Here is a 12,428-nt window from a genome sequence, read left to right as displayed (position 1 = left end):
GCGCGCGCGGGGCTTCGGCCCAAGGCTGTGTTTCCCGGGGAAGGAGGGCGTGCGGATGTGTGTGCTGGGCCGCCCAGGGAGTGTGCGGCGGCCGGCGCCGGGCCGAGAGCGAGGCTCCCGCGCTCGCCGCGGCCGATTGGCGGCGCCGGGTGAATGAGCGCGCGTCGGGGCGTCGGGCACAGAGGCGGCGGCGCTGGGCGCTGCGGTGCGCGCCCGCCTGCCGGCCGGGGTAGGGGGCGGGCCGCGGGTGGGAGGGGGCGGGGGAGGGGGAGGGGAGAGGGAGGGAGGGGCGGGATCGAGGGAAGCTGGCGGAGGGAGGGAGGGCGGTCAGAGCGCGGCTGCCGCGGAGCCCGGCGCGGGCGGCTCTGCCGGGGAGCGGGGGGCTCGCAGCCAGGAGGCGGCGCCGCGGGGAGGGAGCGCGGGGCGCAGGGCCGGACCGGGCCGGCCGCGGGGGACCGCGCTGCGGGTCGCCGGCAGGGCCAAGCCGGCCCGGGGGCAGTGTGGCGGCGTAGCCGCGGTCGCCGGGACTCGCCGAGGGGGCGTCGGGCGCGACCGAGAGAAGGGGCGAGACTCGGCGGAGCGTTGTCCAGCTGGGCGCCTGGGCCGCCGCGACCTCCGGTTCTCGGGGGACTTGGCAGAGGAGACCCGCCTGCGGGAGGGAGCGAGAGGAACAGGTCGGCGGGTCCGGGCAGGGGGAGAGAGAGGGCGAGAGCAGCGTGAGCGAGAGAGCGAGCGAGCCTTCGAGGGGTGGTGGGTGTGTAGGGGGACGAAGGTGTGCGATGTGTCTGCACGGAGTGTGTGAATGTGTGTGTAGGGGTGTGTGTGCCTCTCTGTGTGACTGTATACACTGTGCGTGTCTGTGAGAGACGTGTGTGTGCGTGTGTGTGTGTGTGAGAGAGAGAGGGAGAGAGAGAGAGAGGAGGCTGGGAGCTCACAGAGCTTGGGTCTGAACCCGTGTAAGAGGGAGGGGGCTTGGCAGAATCGGATGTGGGTGTGTGCACACGTGTGTGTGCAGGGGTGTGTGAAGGGTGAGTGTGTCACGGGTGCTAGGTGTGGCTGTGTGTGATGTAAGGGGGCCGGGTGCACGTGTATCCCTGGCTCACCCTCCCCTTCCCCCACCAGATGTGTGTTCACGGAGGGGGTATTCAGGGAGGAGGTAGGACGCGGCTGCAGCAGCCCCTTGCGGGGCTTGCCTGCCTGGCCATCTTCCCCGGGAAGCCGGAGCTGGCCAAGCTGCCCCTCCCCCCAAATACTTCTAGGGTTAAGGGGAAGGGAGCAGGCCAAGCCCCAAGAAAGAGGAGAAAGGCCGAAGGGACAGCTTCTGCCAGACCAGGGCACCCTGCCTCTCTGGCGGGAGCCTGGCTGCCTTCTCCACCTCAGCCTGATCGCTGGGCTCTGCGCTTTGCCCCTCCCAGGGCCCTGTGTTCCTTGGGGTCTGAGTGAGAGAGGGTGCCAACATCTCAGGTTGGAGCCCAGGGTGGGGGGTGGGAGCAGCGTGAGGCTTCTCCATGAGTGTTGCTTGTTCACAGTTGTACTAGCAGAAGGGTGCTTGGCACGTAGTAGGCCTCAATAAATATCTGAGGGAGGACAGGAGGCGAGACAGAAGAGAGGGAGGGAAAGGATCTGAGTCGGGAAGTCTGAGTGCCCCCCCCCTCAGCTATCAGGGAGGATGAGGGCAGCTGATTGCCTTTAGGCCCCAGCCCCCAGATTGAGCAGGTTGGGGAGCAGGGGTTTTGGGAGAGGGGCTTTAGCTAGAAGAGAAGGGGAACCGCAGGGAAGAGATCTGTTCTGGGCCTGAATGGAGGGAGGAGCTGGCAACTCTCCTTGGGCAGAACCCTTTGCGTCCTGTCCCCACCACCTGCTTCTCTGTGATCAGCAACCTCTCTCTGGGGCATCTGATCCCAGGCAGCGAGCGCTCATAGCGCCTCTCCTCTCTCCAGGATCTTCAAGCTCAAAAGGTGCTGAAGAACTGAGCCCCCTGCCCACTGAGGCCACCACCCAAGGCCAGGTGGGGCCATGGCAGGGCATGGCTGTCTGGGGCTGTTCTGCTGGGTCCTGCTTGCTGTTCCTGTGGGGCCCCAGCCTGTCTCCTCCGTCTCGGGTGTCCCTCTCACCACTTTGACCCCACCACCTCAGAGTGAGGCCTCTATGCTGTCTCTCAACCTGGGACTTAACTTCAAATTCCACCTTCGGGGACCTGCTGCTGCCTGGGGGATCTCTGTCACAGAGACCCAGCCGCTCTCTCCTGGGCCCAGCCGGGAGCCAGAGGAAGAGGTGGCCAGGGGGCTGAGGACCGACCCCATTTGGGAACTGCTGGTGGGCTCCCTTGGGAACTCCCCCCCGGAGTGGGGCTCTGCTGAAGGCAGTTCTACGCCCTGGGCCTCCTCCCAGTCTCCAGAGTCCACATTCCCCCTCTCTGGGCCCACTGACCGGCCCACTGCTCCCTATCAGCCCGGGATGGGCACTGTCACCTGGGACACCGCTCTGACAGCTACGGCACCTCCATCCAGTCCTCCCAGGCTCCGCCAGAGCGAGCTGGAGCTGAAGTTTGACATGGCACTGAGAGCAGGCGCAGCCCCCACGCTCGGGCATCGAACGCTGCCCCTGCTGCCCAGCCTGCGGGCCAGCCTGGCAGAGATTGCTGGGCGCCTGGGACCCTTTGGTGAGTACCTACCCCATCTGGAGAAGAGCCCCTGCTGGGCAGCCTGGCAGGTAGGAGGAAGCTTCAGCCCGGGCTCCTTTTGCAGGGTTCTTCGGCACTACTCTGTCCCCACTGCGGAACTTCTCAAGCCCAAGCCCTCTAGGCCCCACTCGATCCCCAAGCTCTGCCTCTAGAGTTTCAGATTCTCCAGGTGAGTGTTTATTTTGTTGCAACAAACACTTAAGGCACACTTCTACGTGCCAGCCACTGTGCTAGGGGCCTAATCAGACCTCCCTGTCTTCTTTGACTCTGTGTTGCTTTTCCCCCGGGCCTGGGACACGGGCCACTGCTCCTATGGGGAAATGCCCTCTTTGCCATACTGAGTCTGATTTGGTCCTTGTAGCTTAGCTCCCAGCGTACATGTGGCTACAATTCCTGTTCGGTATACATTGGCTCCCTTAGGGCAAGATCTGGGGAAGGACAGGATTTTCTCCAAAGCCCCAACTGCCAAGACTGGCTGGCAGGATAGTGCTTGAACCCCACGTGCTCCTTTTGCAGGGTTCTTTGGCACCACTGTGTCCCCACCCCCAACCCCCCTGGAGAGAAAGCTCCCAAGCTCAGGCCCTTTGGACCCAGCTGCTTCCCTAAGGTCTGTCACGGTTGCAACAGCATCACTAGGTAAGTGTCCAGTTCACTTGCACGTGACATTTATTTAGCAGTTACTACATGCTAGCCACTCGTTGGCGTTCTGGGGCTCTTTTATTTTGTTGTCATCATAATCATAATCAGCATTCTCTTCATCGTCACCATGGCGATACGTATTAATGGTCTGAGAACAAGTGTTGCTGGGGACGGTCCCACACAGAGTTAAGTAATGGTCCCCCGGGAGTTTTGCAACCACAGGCAGCGCAGGATGTAGACAAATGTAGCAGAGGCAGACAGACACAGGGACTCCTTCATGATTTCCCACAGCCTCAGTACCAACTCCACCCTTCACTCCAGTCTGCCTGGCCTGCCTCTCCCCCCACCCCCCCCCAACCTTGGGGCTCTCTCCTTTGCCGTCTGATCTGACATGACATGTTGTCAGATATGGGCAGAACTGGGCCCCTCATTGGGAAGACAGTGAAGAGAAGACCTTCAGCACACGGACGCCACCCTTATTTAAAGGAGTCTTTCAGAACATGCACCCAGACAAGCTGGTGGTGCAGAGGAAAGACTAGGGGCTCTGGAATCTTGAGACTTGGCTCAGAATCCCAGTTCACTGACCAACTGGCTGGGTGACCTCGGGAAAGTTATTTACTCTTCCTGAGCCTAAATTTGCTCGAGTATCTAGGGCTTAATAATAGTACCTATCTTGTTATTGTGAAGCTTCCAGAGCATGTAAGCTCCTGGCATGAGGCTGGGCATGAAGTTGAAGTTTCTTAAATAGTAGCTGTTAACCTTGGTTCTGCCTTTACTGCATCCCAGATGCACTTCCAGAGCCTACCTCTCTGACCCCGCAACCTTGGCGCCAAGATGTGATGGCCACCATGACCCACAGGGCAGAGAGCACTCTCAGGCTCTGGTAGGTGAGGCCAAGGGAGCCACGAAGAGGGACCCCTAGGCCCAGCCTTGTTCTGCAAAGCGTTTACTATAGCTGTGAATCCGCTCAGCCCTTCACAGTAGGAACCAGCTCCGCAGTGGAAAGCACTGGTCCCCCAGCTCCTTCCAGTTCCGGACTTAACACAGCACCTGACTGTAGCTCACTCCGGAGCAGTCACTGCATGTGGGCGAGGAGGCTGCTGTCCCCTCCCCATCCAGAGATCTGCTGTGGGGTGGGGGGCAGGCTCTGTGGCCCCGGGGGAAGGATGCTGGCTGGCGGTCTGTCAGCCTCGGTGACAGTGCTGGCCAGGCAGGTTTAATGAGTCTGGACAGTATCAGAGGAAGCGCAGCTCGCTGCCCCACCCCCTCCCCCCTCCTTACTGACGGCTGCAGGAACTCAGCCTCTTCCTGGCTAGTTCTCTCAGATAAACCCAGGAGGGCGACAGGCCTCTTGAAGAGAAGGCCAAGGGGCCTTGCTCCTGCCAGCAGTGTATTAGGGGACAAGGGGAGTCCCTGTCTCCTCTGGGATCTTTCTAACCTAGGTGTGGTTAACCTTTGACTCTAGGACCTCTCTTTTGAATTGGGTCCCCTTCACCTTGGACAGAACCAGCAGGCAGCTGGAAGAAGTTGTGCAGGTCATTAACATATCGCAAGACTTTCCTACCAGTTGATAAGTACCCACTGGCCTTAGCCCCCTGAGCACTCGCTCCCCTCCACTCCCCGGACACCCTGGCCGACATCTATTCTGATTGGCTGCCATCTGTACCCTTTACAGTTGTCCAGTATTTCAAATGCCAGTGACCCTTACAAAGAGGATCAATCTTCTATGATCCGAGAGGTGGGGGTGGGGAGAGGAATGGGGCCAGGCCGCTGAATGGACCGCAGCTTCTATTGGGAGAGAGAGATTCCCCAGCCCTTTGATCTGGACAGCTGGTAGATAATCAGGCCTGACTTTTCCATAAATCGAGCAGGCCCCTCTCCCTGACTCCATCCCAGCCAGCTGTGACCTTACCAATTACTCACATTGACATCCTATCTCCTTTCTCGCCCCTGAGGTCAAGAGGGGCCACAGGGCCAGAGTGGGACTACCTTGTAAGAGAGGGCTCCTCCAGAGAGGGATCTAGGAAGTCACTATCTTCTGGACTCCTCTGGGGGAGACTGAGGGCTCTTTCTGGGCAAGCCTCAAGTGGGAAAACAGGGGATGAGCTCAAATGGACTCTCCAAAGACAGAAGCTGGGTATTCTCTGCCTGTCCCTGCCTACAACATGGCCCAACCCCGGGTACACAGGGTATGCCCAGTCTCCCAAGGAAGCAATGCTCCTAGTTCAGAACTCCCTCCTCTGACACCTGAGCTACGCCTACACTTTGCCTGTTTTCTGCTTTTGATTTTTTCCTGGCTTCTCAGTAATGTTCAATACTTGCTCTCCTTGCCACAGTGCTTGGGGACAGAGGTGAGAGATAGGGTTTCTTCTGGCCCTTGGGTAAGAAGTGGAGCCTAGAGAAAGGTGAGGTAGGACAGACCTCTGAGAGCTGTACTTGTCTGCACAGTGAGCGAAGAGGAGGCCGTGAGGGGTGCCAGGCTGGCTCAGGCTGTGGGGCTCCCGGGCACAGTCTCACTGCCTTTCTGCAGAGCCTGCTAAAGCCGAGGAAACGCCAAGTGAACTCATCCACTTTCCAGAAGTGGTTGGGCAAGAGCATCCGAGAGGACGAAGGAAGGGGGTTGAAGGAGGAGGTGCAAGTATTTGATCCTGTTCATGTGGGACTGATGCCTACCCCTGATGAGCAAGCCATCCCAGCTGAATGGTTCCCCTTTTAATTCCTGTCTGTGTCTTCATTAGGCACTCAGGGGTGGTCAGTCCATCCAAATGGTGTTCTTTAGATAGGGTTCGCACAGTGAAACGATGTGTTGATGTTTGCTCATTTGACTAACGGTGGTCTTCCTAAGCAAGTTTAGGATGCGCTGAGAGACAGCAGCCTTTCGTTAGTTAAACCAAGAACTAGTTTGAGGCCAGAAATAGTCATACTCCCGTGGACACAAACCGATGACTGATCGGTGATAAACATTAGCTGATAATGATGATACCAACAACGATCACATCTCGAATGCTTATTAGGCACCAGGCACTCGGAGGAGATTTGGACACGTCGTCCATTTATCCTCCTAACAGCCTTATGCAATAGGTGCTCTTCCCCAATTCAGACTTGAGGAATGTGATGGAACAGGAACCAGGGCACATACCGCCATTTGCAGTAGGCAGCAAGCTGTGTATATTTAATTTTTGGCTGCTCCCTCTCTGCCCTCCCCAGTTGTCTGATTCTATCTTCCCCTCCTCTCTCTCCAGAGCTGCTTTCTGCCCCCCTCACTCCTTTTCCTTGTCCTCAGGATTGCTGTGTTTTGCATGTTCCCAGCCTGAGCTGGCAGTGCCTGGGGGTGGGAGTGCACCTGGGGTCTTCCTATATTGTACAGCTGGGGCAAGGCTGGAGCACGGCCAGGCTGCTGGGGCAGGGGTCTGGCTGTCAGAAGACCCGCCCTCCCTCATTCTGCATCTGCCTCCTGTGCACCTTCCCCTCCTCACCAGGGTGTCTCCATCCTTCACCACCATGTTTCTCCCTCCATAGTGTTTGCAGCTGCCGTTCTGCTGAGCTTGCTAGGTGGAGTAGGGAGAGGTTCAGCCTGAAGCATCTTCTTTTGCTGCTTGGCCGTGGGAAGAATCCTTGGATCTCTTTCCAACTCTTCTCTTGCTCCAGGAAAGTAAATTAGGGATCTTACTCCTCACCCTCTTTTTCTTGACTTCCCTTTCCCCAGGGAGGGTAGGGAAGGTGTTGGTGCACAGAGTGGGGCTAGGGGCCTAAGTTAGCAAACCCTAGGGCACCTGAGGGGCTCACTCACGAAGATGGCACCTTATCCCACTATGATCTTCCCAGTGGTTCCTTCCTGGGAGTTCAAGGGTAGCCTTGAGACCCCCCCCCCGGGGAGTCCATCTCAATGCCACCTATAAAATGGAGAACTGAAGTGGCTTATATATTAAGAGTCTTAGACCAATGGCTTTGTGATTGATGGCCATGAGTAAGCCAAGGGTTGGGGGTGTGGCAGACAGGAAGGCCAGTGGATGGGAAAGGTTGTGTTTTCCTCAGGTGCTGGGGACGGGAATGTCTTACCTCTCCCCCTGCTGCCTGCATGCATATGTGTGTAGGGGCTATTCCTGAAGAGACAGAAAGTGGGGGGGCAGTTGAAAAGGGGCAAGGGAAGCTTCTCTTAGCACCAAGGTGGGAGTTGGGAGTCAGGGGCACAGAATAAGAGATAAGCAAATCAGTGTCATGAAAAAGCTCTGGAATCACGAGAAGAGGCTCAGACTGGTGCTTCAATCTGGATTCTAGTGGTAGCTCTGCCGATTTGTGACCTTGGACAAGTCACTTTGCTTCTCTGTAGAGCCTCGGTGTTTTCATGGGGCAAAAAGAGGATTCATTTATTCAGGGAATATCTGCTCAGTGCCAACTCTGGGCCAGGTACCATTTTAGGCATGGAGATTCAGATGTGAGCAAAGCAAACAAAAATCTTTGTTCTCATCAAGCTTTCTTTCTCGTCAGAGGATTGAACTAGAGGGGGCTTCTCCAGGTCCTTCCAGTTGTAAAGTTCTGTGGCTTCTTAAAAACTCTTTTCAGTAGAATCACAGAGTGATGAAGGGAAACGAACAAAGCGGGGGGGGGGGGGGTTAGGGATGGGGGGAAGGGATGAGAGCTGAAAGTGTTGTGTGAGGAGTTTGATGGGGAGGGGAAGGCTCGAGCAGCTGAGAGGGTGAGCATTGTATTTAAGACAAGGGTGTCCTAGATGCTATGAGACTCTGACTGGTATACAGGTCACCGGCTGTGGGGAGGGGAGGAGGAGGGCTGCATAATTGTTTCAGACAAACGTTCTTTGCCCACAGACCCCACCAGGCCCACCTCTGGCCCGGATGACCCCTCTCCTGCCAGCCCTGGGAAGCCTTCCGTGCAGCCAGAGTGTGGGCCAGGGTCCTGCAGCATGGGAGAATTGCCTGAACGCGAGGGGCAGCCTCCTGTGGCCCCGAGGGCCCTCTTCTTCCTGACCCTGGAGGCCGACTGGGCAGAGGCCAGAGCTCGCTGGGGGCTGGCCTGGGAGGCCCACGTGTACGGGGTAGGCACGCTCTTCGGCCTAGTGGCCCTGCTGGCGCTGCTGGCCCTAGCCCTTTTGCCCTGGCGCTGCCCGCCAGGCGCCCCCTGCCTGGCGCTGCTGGACCTGCTCCTGCTGTCGGCCGGGACCACGCGGGCCTTCCCGCTCTTCTACGACGCCTATGGGCACCGCGACCGGCTGCCCCCGCTCGCCTGGCTGCTGCTGCAGGACCTTCCGCTGCCCTGCCTGGCCGCCGGCCTGGGCCTGGCCTGCCTGCTGCTGGCCCGGCCGCGCCCGCCGCGGTGTCCCGCCGGGCTGGCCGTGCTCCTGCTCCTGGGGCTGGGGCTGGCGGCCGCCGCCGCCCTCGGGAGCGCGGCCCACCGCCCGCTGCGGCCCCTGCGGCTCGCCTCCCGCGGACTGCACGCCTTCCTCGCCGCCCTCCTTTCTGGGCTCCTGCTGGCGCTCTCCTGCTGGGGGGGAAGGCGGCGGCGGGCCGGAGCGCCCCTGGGAGGGTCTGGTTTCAAGGGCGCCACCCCTCTGCCGCAGGCTCGCAGCCCCTTCGCCCCGCGCGAGTCTTGGCGGCGCGCGGCCCGCACAGCCCCGGTGGCGGGCACCTTCGGGCTGCTGAGCGGAGCCCTGCAGGGCTACGAAGTGCTGCACGCCCTGGGCTATGGCGGCCAACCTGGCCTGGAGGGACCCTGGCCCTGGTGGGCCTTCCAGCTAGGCCTGCGCTTGGGCGAGGTGGGCGTCGCGCTCCCGTTGGCGCTGCTGGGCCTCTACCCGGCGCTCTGCAGCCCCCGTGTGCCGCCGCGCTGCTGGGCCAAGCTCTTCCGCCTGTCCCCGGGCCACGCGGCCCCGCTGCTGCCCGGGGGCTGGGTCACCGGGCCCCCCGACAAGGAGCCCCTGGGTGGCGCCATCGCGCGTGGCGACGCGGAGCTGCTGCAGCTGTGCGCCCTGGCCGGGCCGGGCCCCGACCTCCTACTCCAGGGAGGCGGCTGCCGGGGCTTCGAAGGCGCGGCGGCCAACCCGGCCCCTTCTCCGGCCTCCTCCCCCTGCAGCGATTACACCGTGGATTTCCGCCCGCCCTCCCCAATCAACCTGCGGCGCAGCATTGAGGAGGCCCTCTGCAGCGAGGCCCTGCTCACTCCCGGCCTTTTCCAGGGCCCTGCCTACGGGGAAGCCTTGCCTGGGCTGGGCCTCTACCGCACCGCCTCGTTGGGGGCGAAGACCGGGGCCGGACCCAATGAGAGGTCTGAGGAGGCCCTTGGCTCTCCCGCACCGCAGGAGCTCCCCTCTCCCGGGGCCTGGCCCGCGGGCAGCAGCGCCTCTTCCGGCTCACTGTGCGGACTTTCTAGGGACAGCTCGTCCATGCTGCTATGCTCCAGCCCCGACAGGCCTCCACGTTGTCCGCTGGTCTGCGTCCTCAGTCCCCCGCGGCCCTCGGGAAGCAGCCCTAGCCTCCCCGGCTCAGGCTCTTACCAGGCCCTGTCCCCACCCTCCCGCGACTCCCCAGAGCCTACTCTTGAGCTGCAGGCCGCAGAAGCTTTGCTGCAGGAGCAATTCCTGGACGCCTGCCGACAGATCGACGAGCTGAGCATGGGCAGCGACACCATAGACCTGTGAAGAGGCGCCCCCCCTAGGTGCACCAGCCTTCGCCCCCTCCTGGCGCCTGCTCTGCCCGAGACCTGCACACTGTAACCCTTCCTCAATCCTGCCTGGCTCAGATACCTCTCCCCGCTTCCTTCTCCATCCAGGGGTCCCTGGGTGGGTGGGTGGGTCAGCAGCCAGGCTCTGTTGATTGGGAATTAGTGCCACCTCCTCTGGAGCCCTGGGCTCTGATGCCCTCTGCTGCAATTCTAGGCTGGCAGGGTCCCACTTTCCTTGGCATTCACCAGCAATAAAGCCCCAAGGTGCTCCACTCCTGACCACCACTCCCCACTCTGGTGCTGAGTGAGAGGGGCTGTCCTCAGAGGACCTCGAGACCGGCTTCAGTCCCCAAACCCACCTCTGCCATACCCAGGAATCCCATTCCTGTATGAGCGAGCCTCCCTGTCCTCCATGTGATCCTTCCCCATAGAAGGGTCCATAGCTCATCTAGGAGACTCTACAGCAGTTGGGTGGGAGGTGAACGCTTTCAGAGTTAATTTATCAATAAAATATTTTCAGAGAAAGGTCTGATCTTCTTGGAAAAGCTTAGATGAGGCAACAGCAGCAGCGGTTCCGTCAGTTCGGGAAGAGAAGCGGTGTTGGGGTGGGGTGAGTTCATCTCAGACCCCAGTGACCCTCCTTCCTGACTGCAAGTATTGTCCTGTAGCTGGAATGAGTGAGGGTCCTGGGAGTGACCCCTGGAAGGCCCTCTGACTCTCTGGGAAGTGGCTTGTCAGAGATGAAACCGGCCTTGAGAGGTGAGGCGGGAACTCCACGGTCATTGGTGGAAATGTCTGCATTCCTAGGAGCCTGGCTGCAGGTTGTGGTGGACAGCTGGCTAGGGACCAGTTGGTGGTAAAGTCCTTCACGGAAATGACACGTCAAGGGCTGGATCACTTTGATCTGGGATCCCCAGCCATCCCCCTGCCATGTTACAGACGATTGCTGGATTCACAGAGGAAACTACCTGCTCCACCTACCAATAGGGCCTCTTCAAGGCCGGACTCACAAACCCTCTTCCCTGGCACTCATCTCCCACAGGCGCAGATCCTCCCTGAAGAAAGCCTGCCTTTCCCAAACCCCTGCCCCGTCTTACTCACCAAAGCAGAACTCACCGTGCAGAGACCCTGGCCACCAGGCACTCTGTAACCCCTCCCTTGTTCAGAGCATTTGGCTCTGCGCTCTGCAGAGTGCATTTGTCATTTGGCTAAAATGCAGGAAGTTCGGAGTGGCGCCAAAACAGGGTCGTAAGATTAGGTTTGAAAGTGAAAATCTGCCAGTGCTCTGGCAGACGTCTCGCACATCACACGGAAACCTAGAGGGGCACAACATATCAGGCTTGAAGTGGAAAAACAGGAATGGGAGTGTTTTTTGTTCCAAGTCTGCCCATCAACTCTTGGGAATCCGAGAAGGAAGGCGGGGGGGGGGGGGGGGGGGGGGGAACCAGAAGGAAAACAGGGAGGTCCGGAGGGGTGGGCCCTCACCAGACCAGGTCCACGCACTAGTGGAAGAATTAATGCACTGCTCTCCTTGCGCATGAAGATCTGTCTTGCCTGAGGGGCGTGTCCAGGGTCTGGAACCTCAGAGGAAGGAAGAGTCAGTGATGTTTGGGGAGAGTGAGGGTCATAGTAGGGAAGACAATGAGAAGAGGGTGGGGCAGGCACCGTGGGGGATGGAACTAGAGTGGTGTTGACCGTGTCTCCTCCATCACCTGGCTCAACTTGGCTCAGAAATTCTTGCTGCATAGTCACTCTGGGCTGAGGCCCAGAGAACTGCCAGCCTCCTAATTACAGGCATTTCTCACTGCTGTCGTAGCCGTAGCCGCCGTAGCGGACCCAGCATCGGAGCTGCTTTGTCTCATGCAAGGAGTGCTTGCTGCTCAGATAAATTGCTGCCTTTCTTCCCCACTTATGCTCCCATCTGCCTCTGCTCACACTCAACTCTCGGCCACCTCTTCCTCGCCCTAACGCTTGCCAGCCTGCTCATTCACTCTACCCACTAGGGGACCCCGGAGTTCATGCACACGCGCTCTGATAGAGCAGTCCTAGCCCACATACCCCCAGTCAGTCTGTTGGCCTGTCTATCTGTCTCTCCCCCCTCCATACACCCACTCCTTTTCTGTCTGGAGGCTCTGAATGGGGCTGGTGAGACAAGGAGGAGGGATATAGCTCAGTGTTCACGAGCTCCAACTTCTTTGCTTTTCCTCAACAAGAATGACCTCAGCCCTTCGACTTTGTATAGAGGCCAATACTTTGGTGAGACAACCCTTCCCTTTTGTCCCATGCCTCAGCCCTTACCCAAAGCAGGTTTCCCAGAGGAGCCCAGGTAGATCCTAATGCGTACACCCCTCAGCTTCAGTTCTTAGCAGTGCAGGGGACTGAGAGACAGACTCACCCTTGTTTACTCAATGTCTTTAAAACATTTTATTGA

At 59.3% G+C, this 12,428-nt stretch overlaps 1 protein-coding gene across 3 annotated transcripts; it reads left to right on the top strand.

Moving 5' to 3' along the window:
* Nucleotides 1-358: 358 nt before the first annotated feature.
* On the top strand, nucleotides 359-10,522 carry PRRT4 (proline rich transmembrane protein 4). Of its 3 annotated transcripts, XM_019452649.2 has the most exons (5): nucleotides 359-674; nucleotides 1,941-2,662; nucleotides 2,748-2,852; nucleotides 3,200-3,319; nucleotides 8,149-10,522. In XM_019452649.2, the coding sequence occupies exons 2-5, from the start codon at nucleotides 2,017-2,019 to the stop codon at nucleotides 9,972-9,974; spliced, it is 2,697 nt and encodes an 898-aa protein (XP_019308194.2). In that variant the 5' UTR covers nucleotides 359-674; nucleotides 1,941-2,016; the 3' UTR covers nucleotides 9,975-10,522. The 3 variants fall into 3 exon arrangements, with proteins under 3 accessions (XP_019308194.2, XP_019308195.2, XP_053753871.1); XM_019452650.2 differs by lacking the exon at nucleotides 359-674 and having other exon boundaries at nucleotides 711-2,662; XM_053897896.1 differs by lacking the exon at nucleotides 359-674 and having other exon boundaries at nucleotides 716-2,662; nucleotides 9,410-10,522.
* The last annotated feature ends 1,906 nt before the right edge of the window (nucleotides 10,523-12,428 follow it).

Source organism: Panthera pardus, unplaced genomic scaffold (genome assembly GCF_024362965.1).
Source record: "Panthera pardus isolate Hobbes unplaced genomic scaffold, ASM2436296v1 HiC_scaffold_8, whole genome shotgun sequence".
In the NCBI taxonomy this organism is placed as follows: Eukaryota; Metazoa; Chordata; class Mammalia; order Carnivora; family Felidae; genus Panthera; species Panthera pardus.
This window is presented reverse-complemented; position numbering and strand designations above follow the sequence as displayed.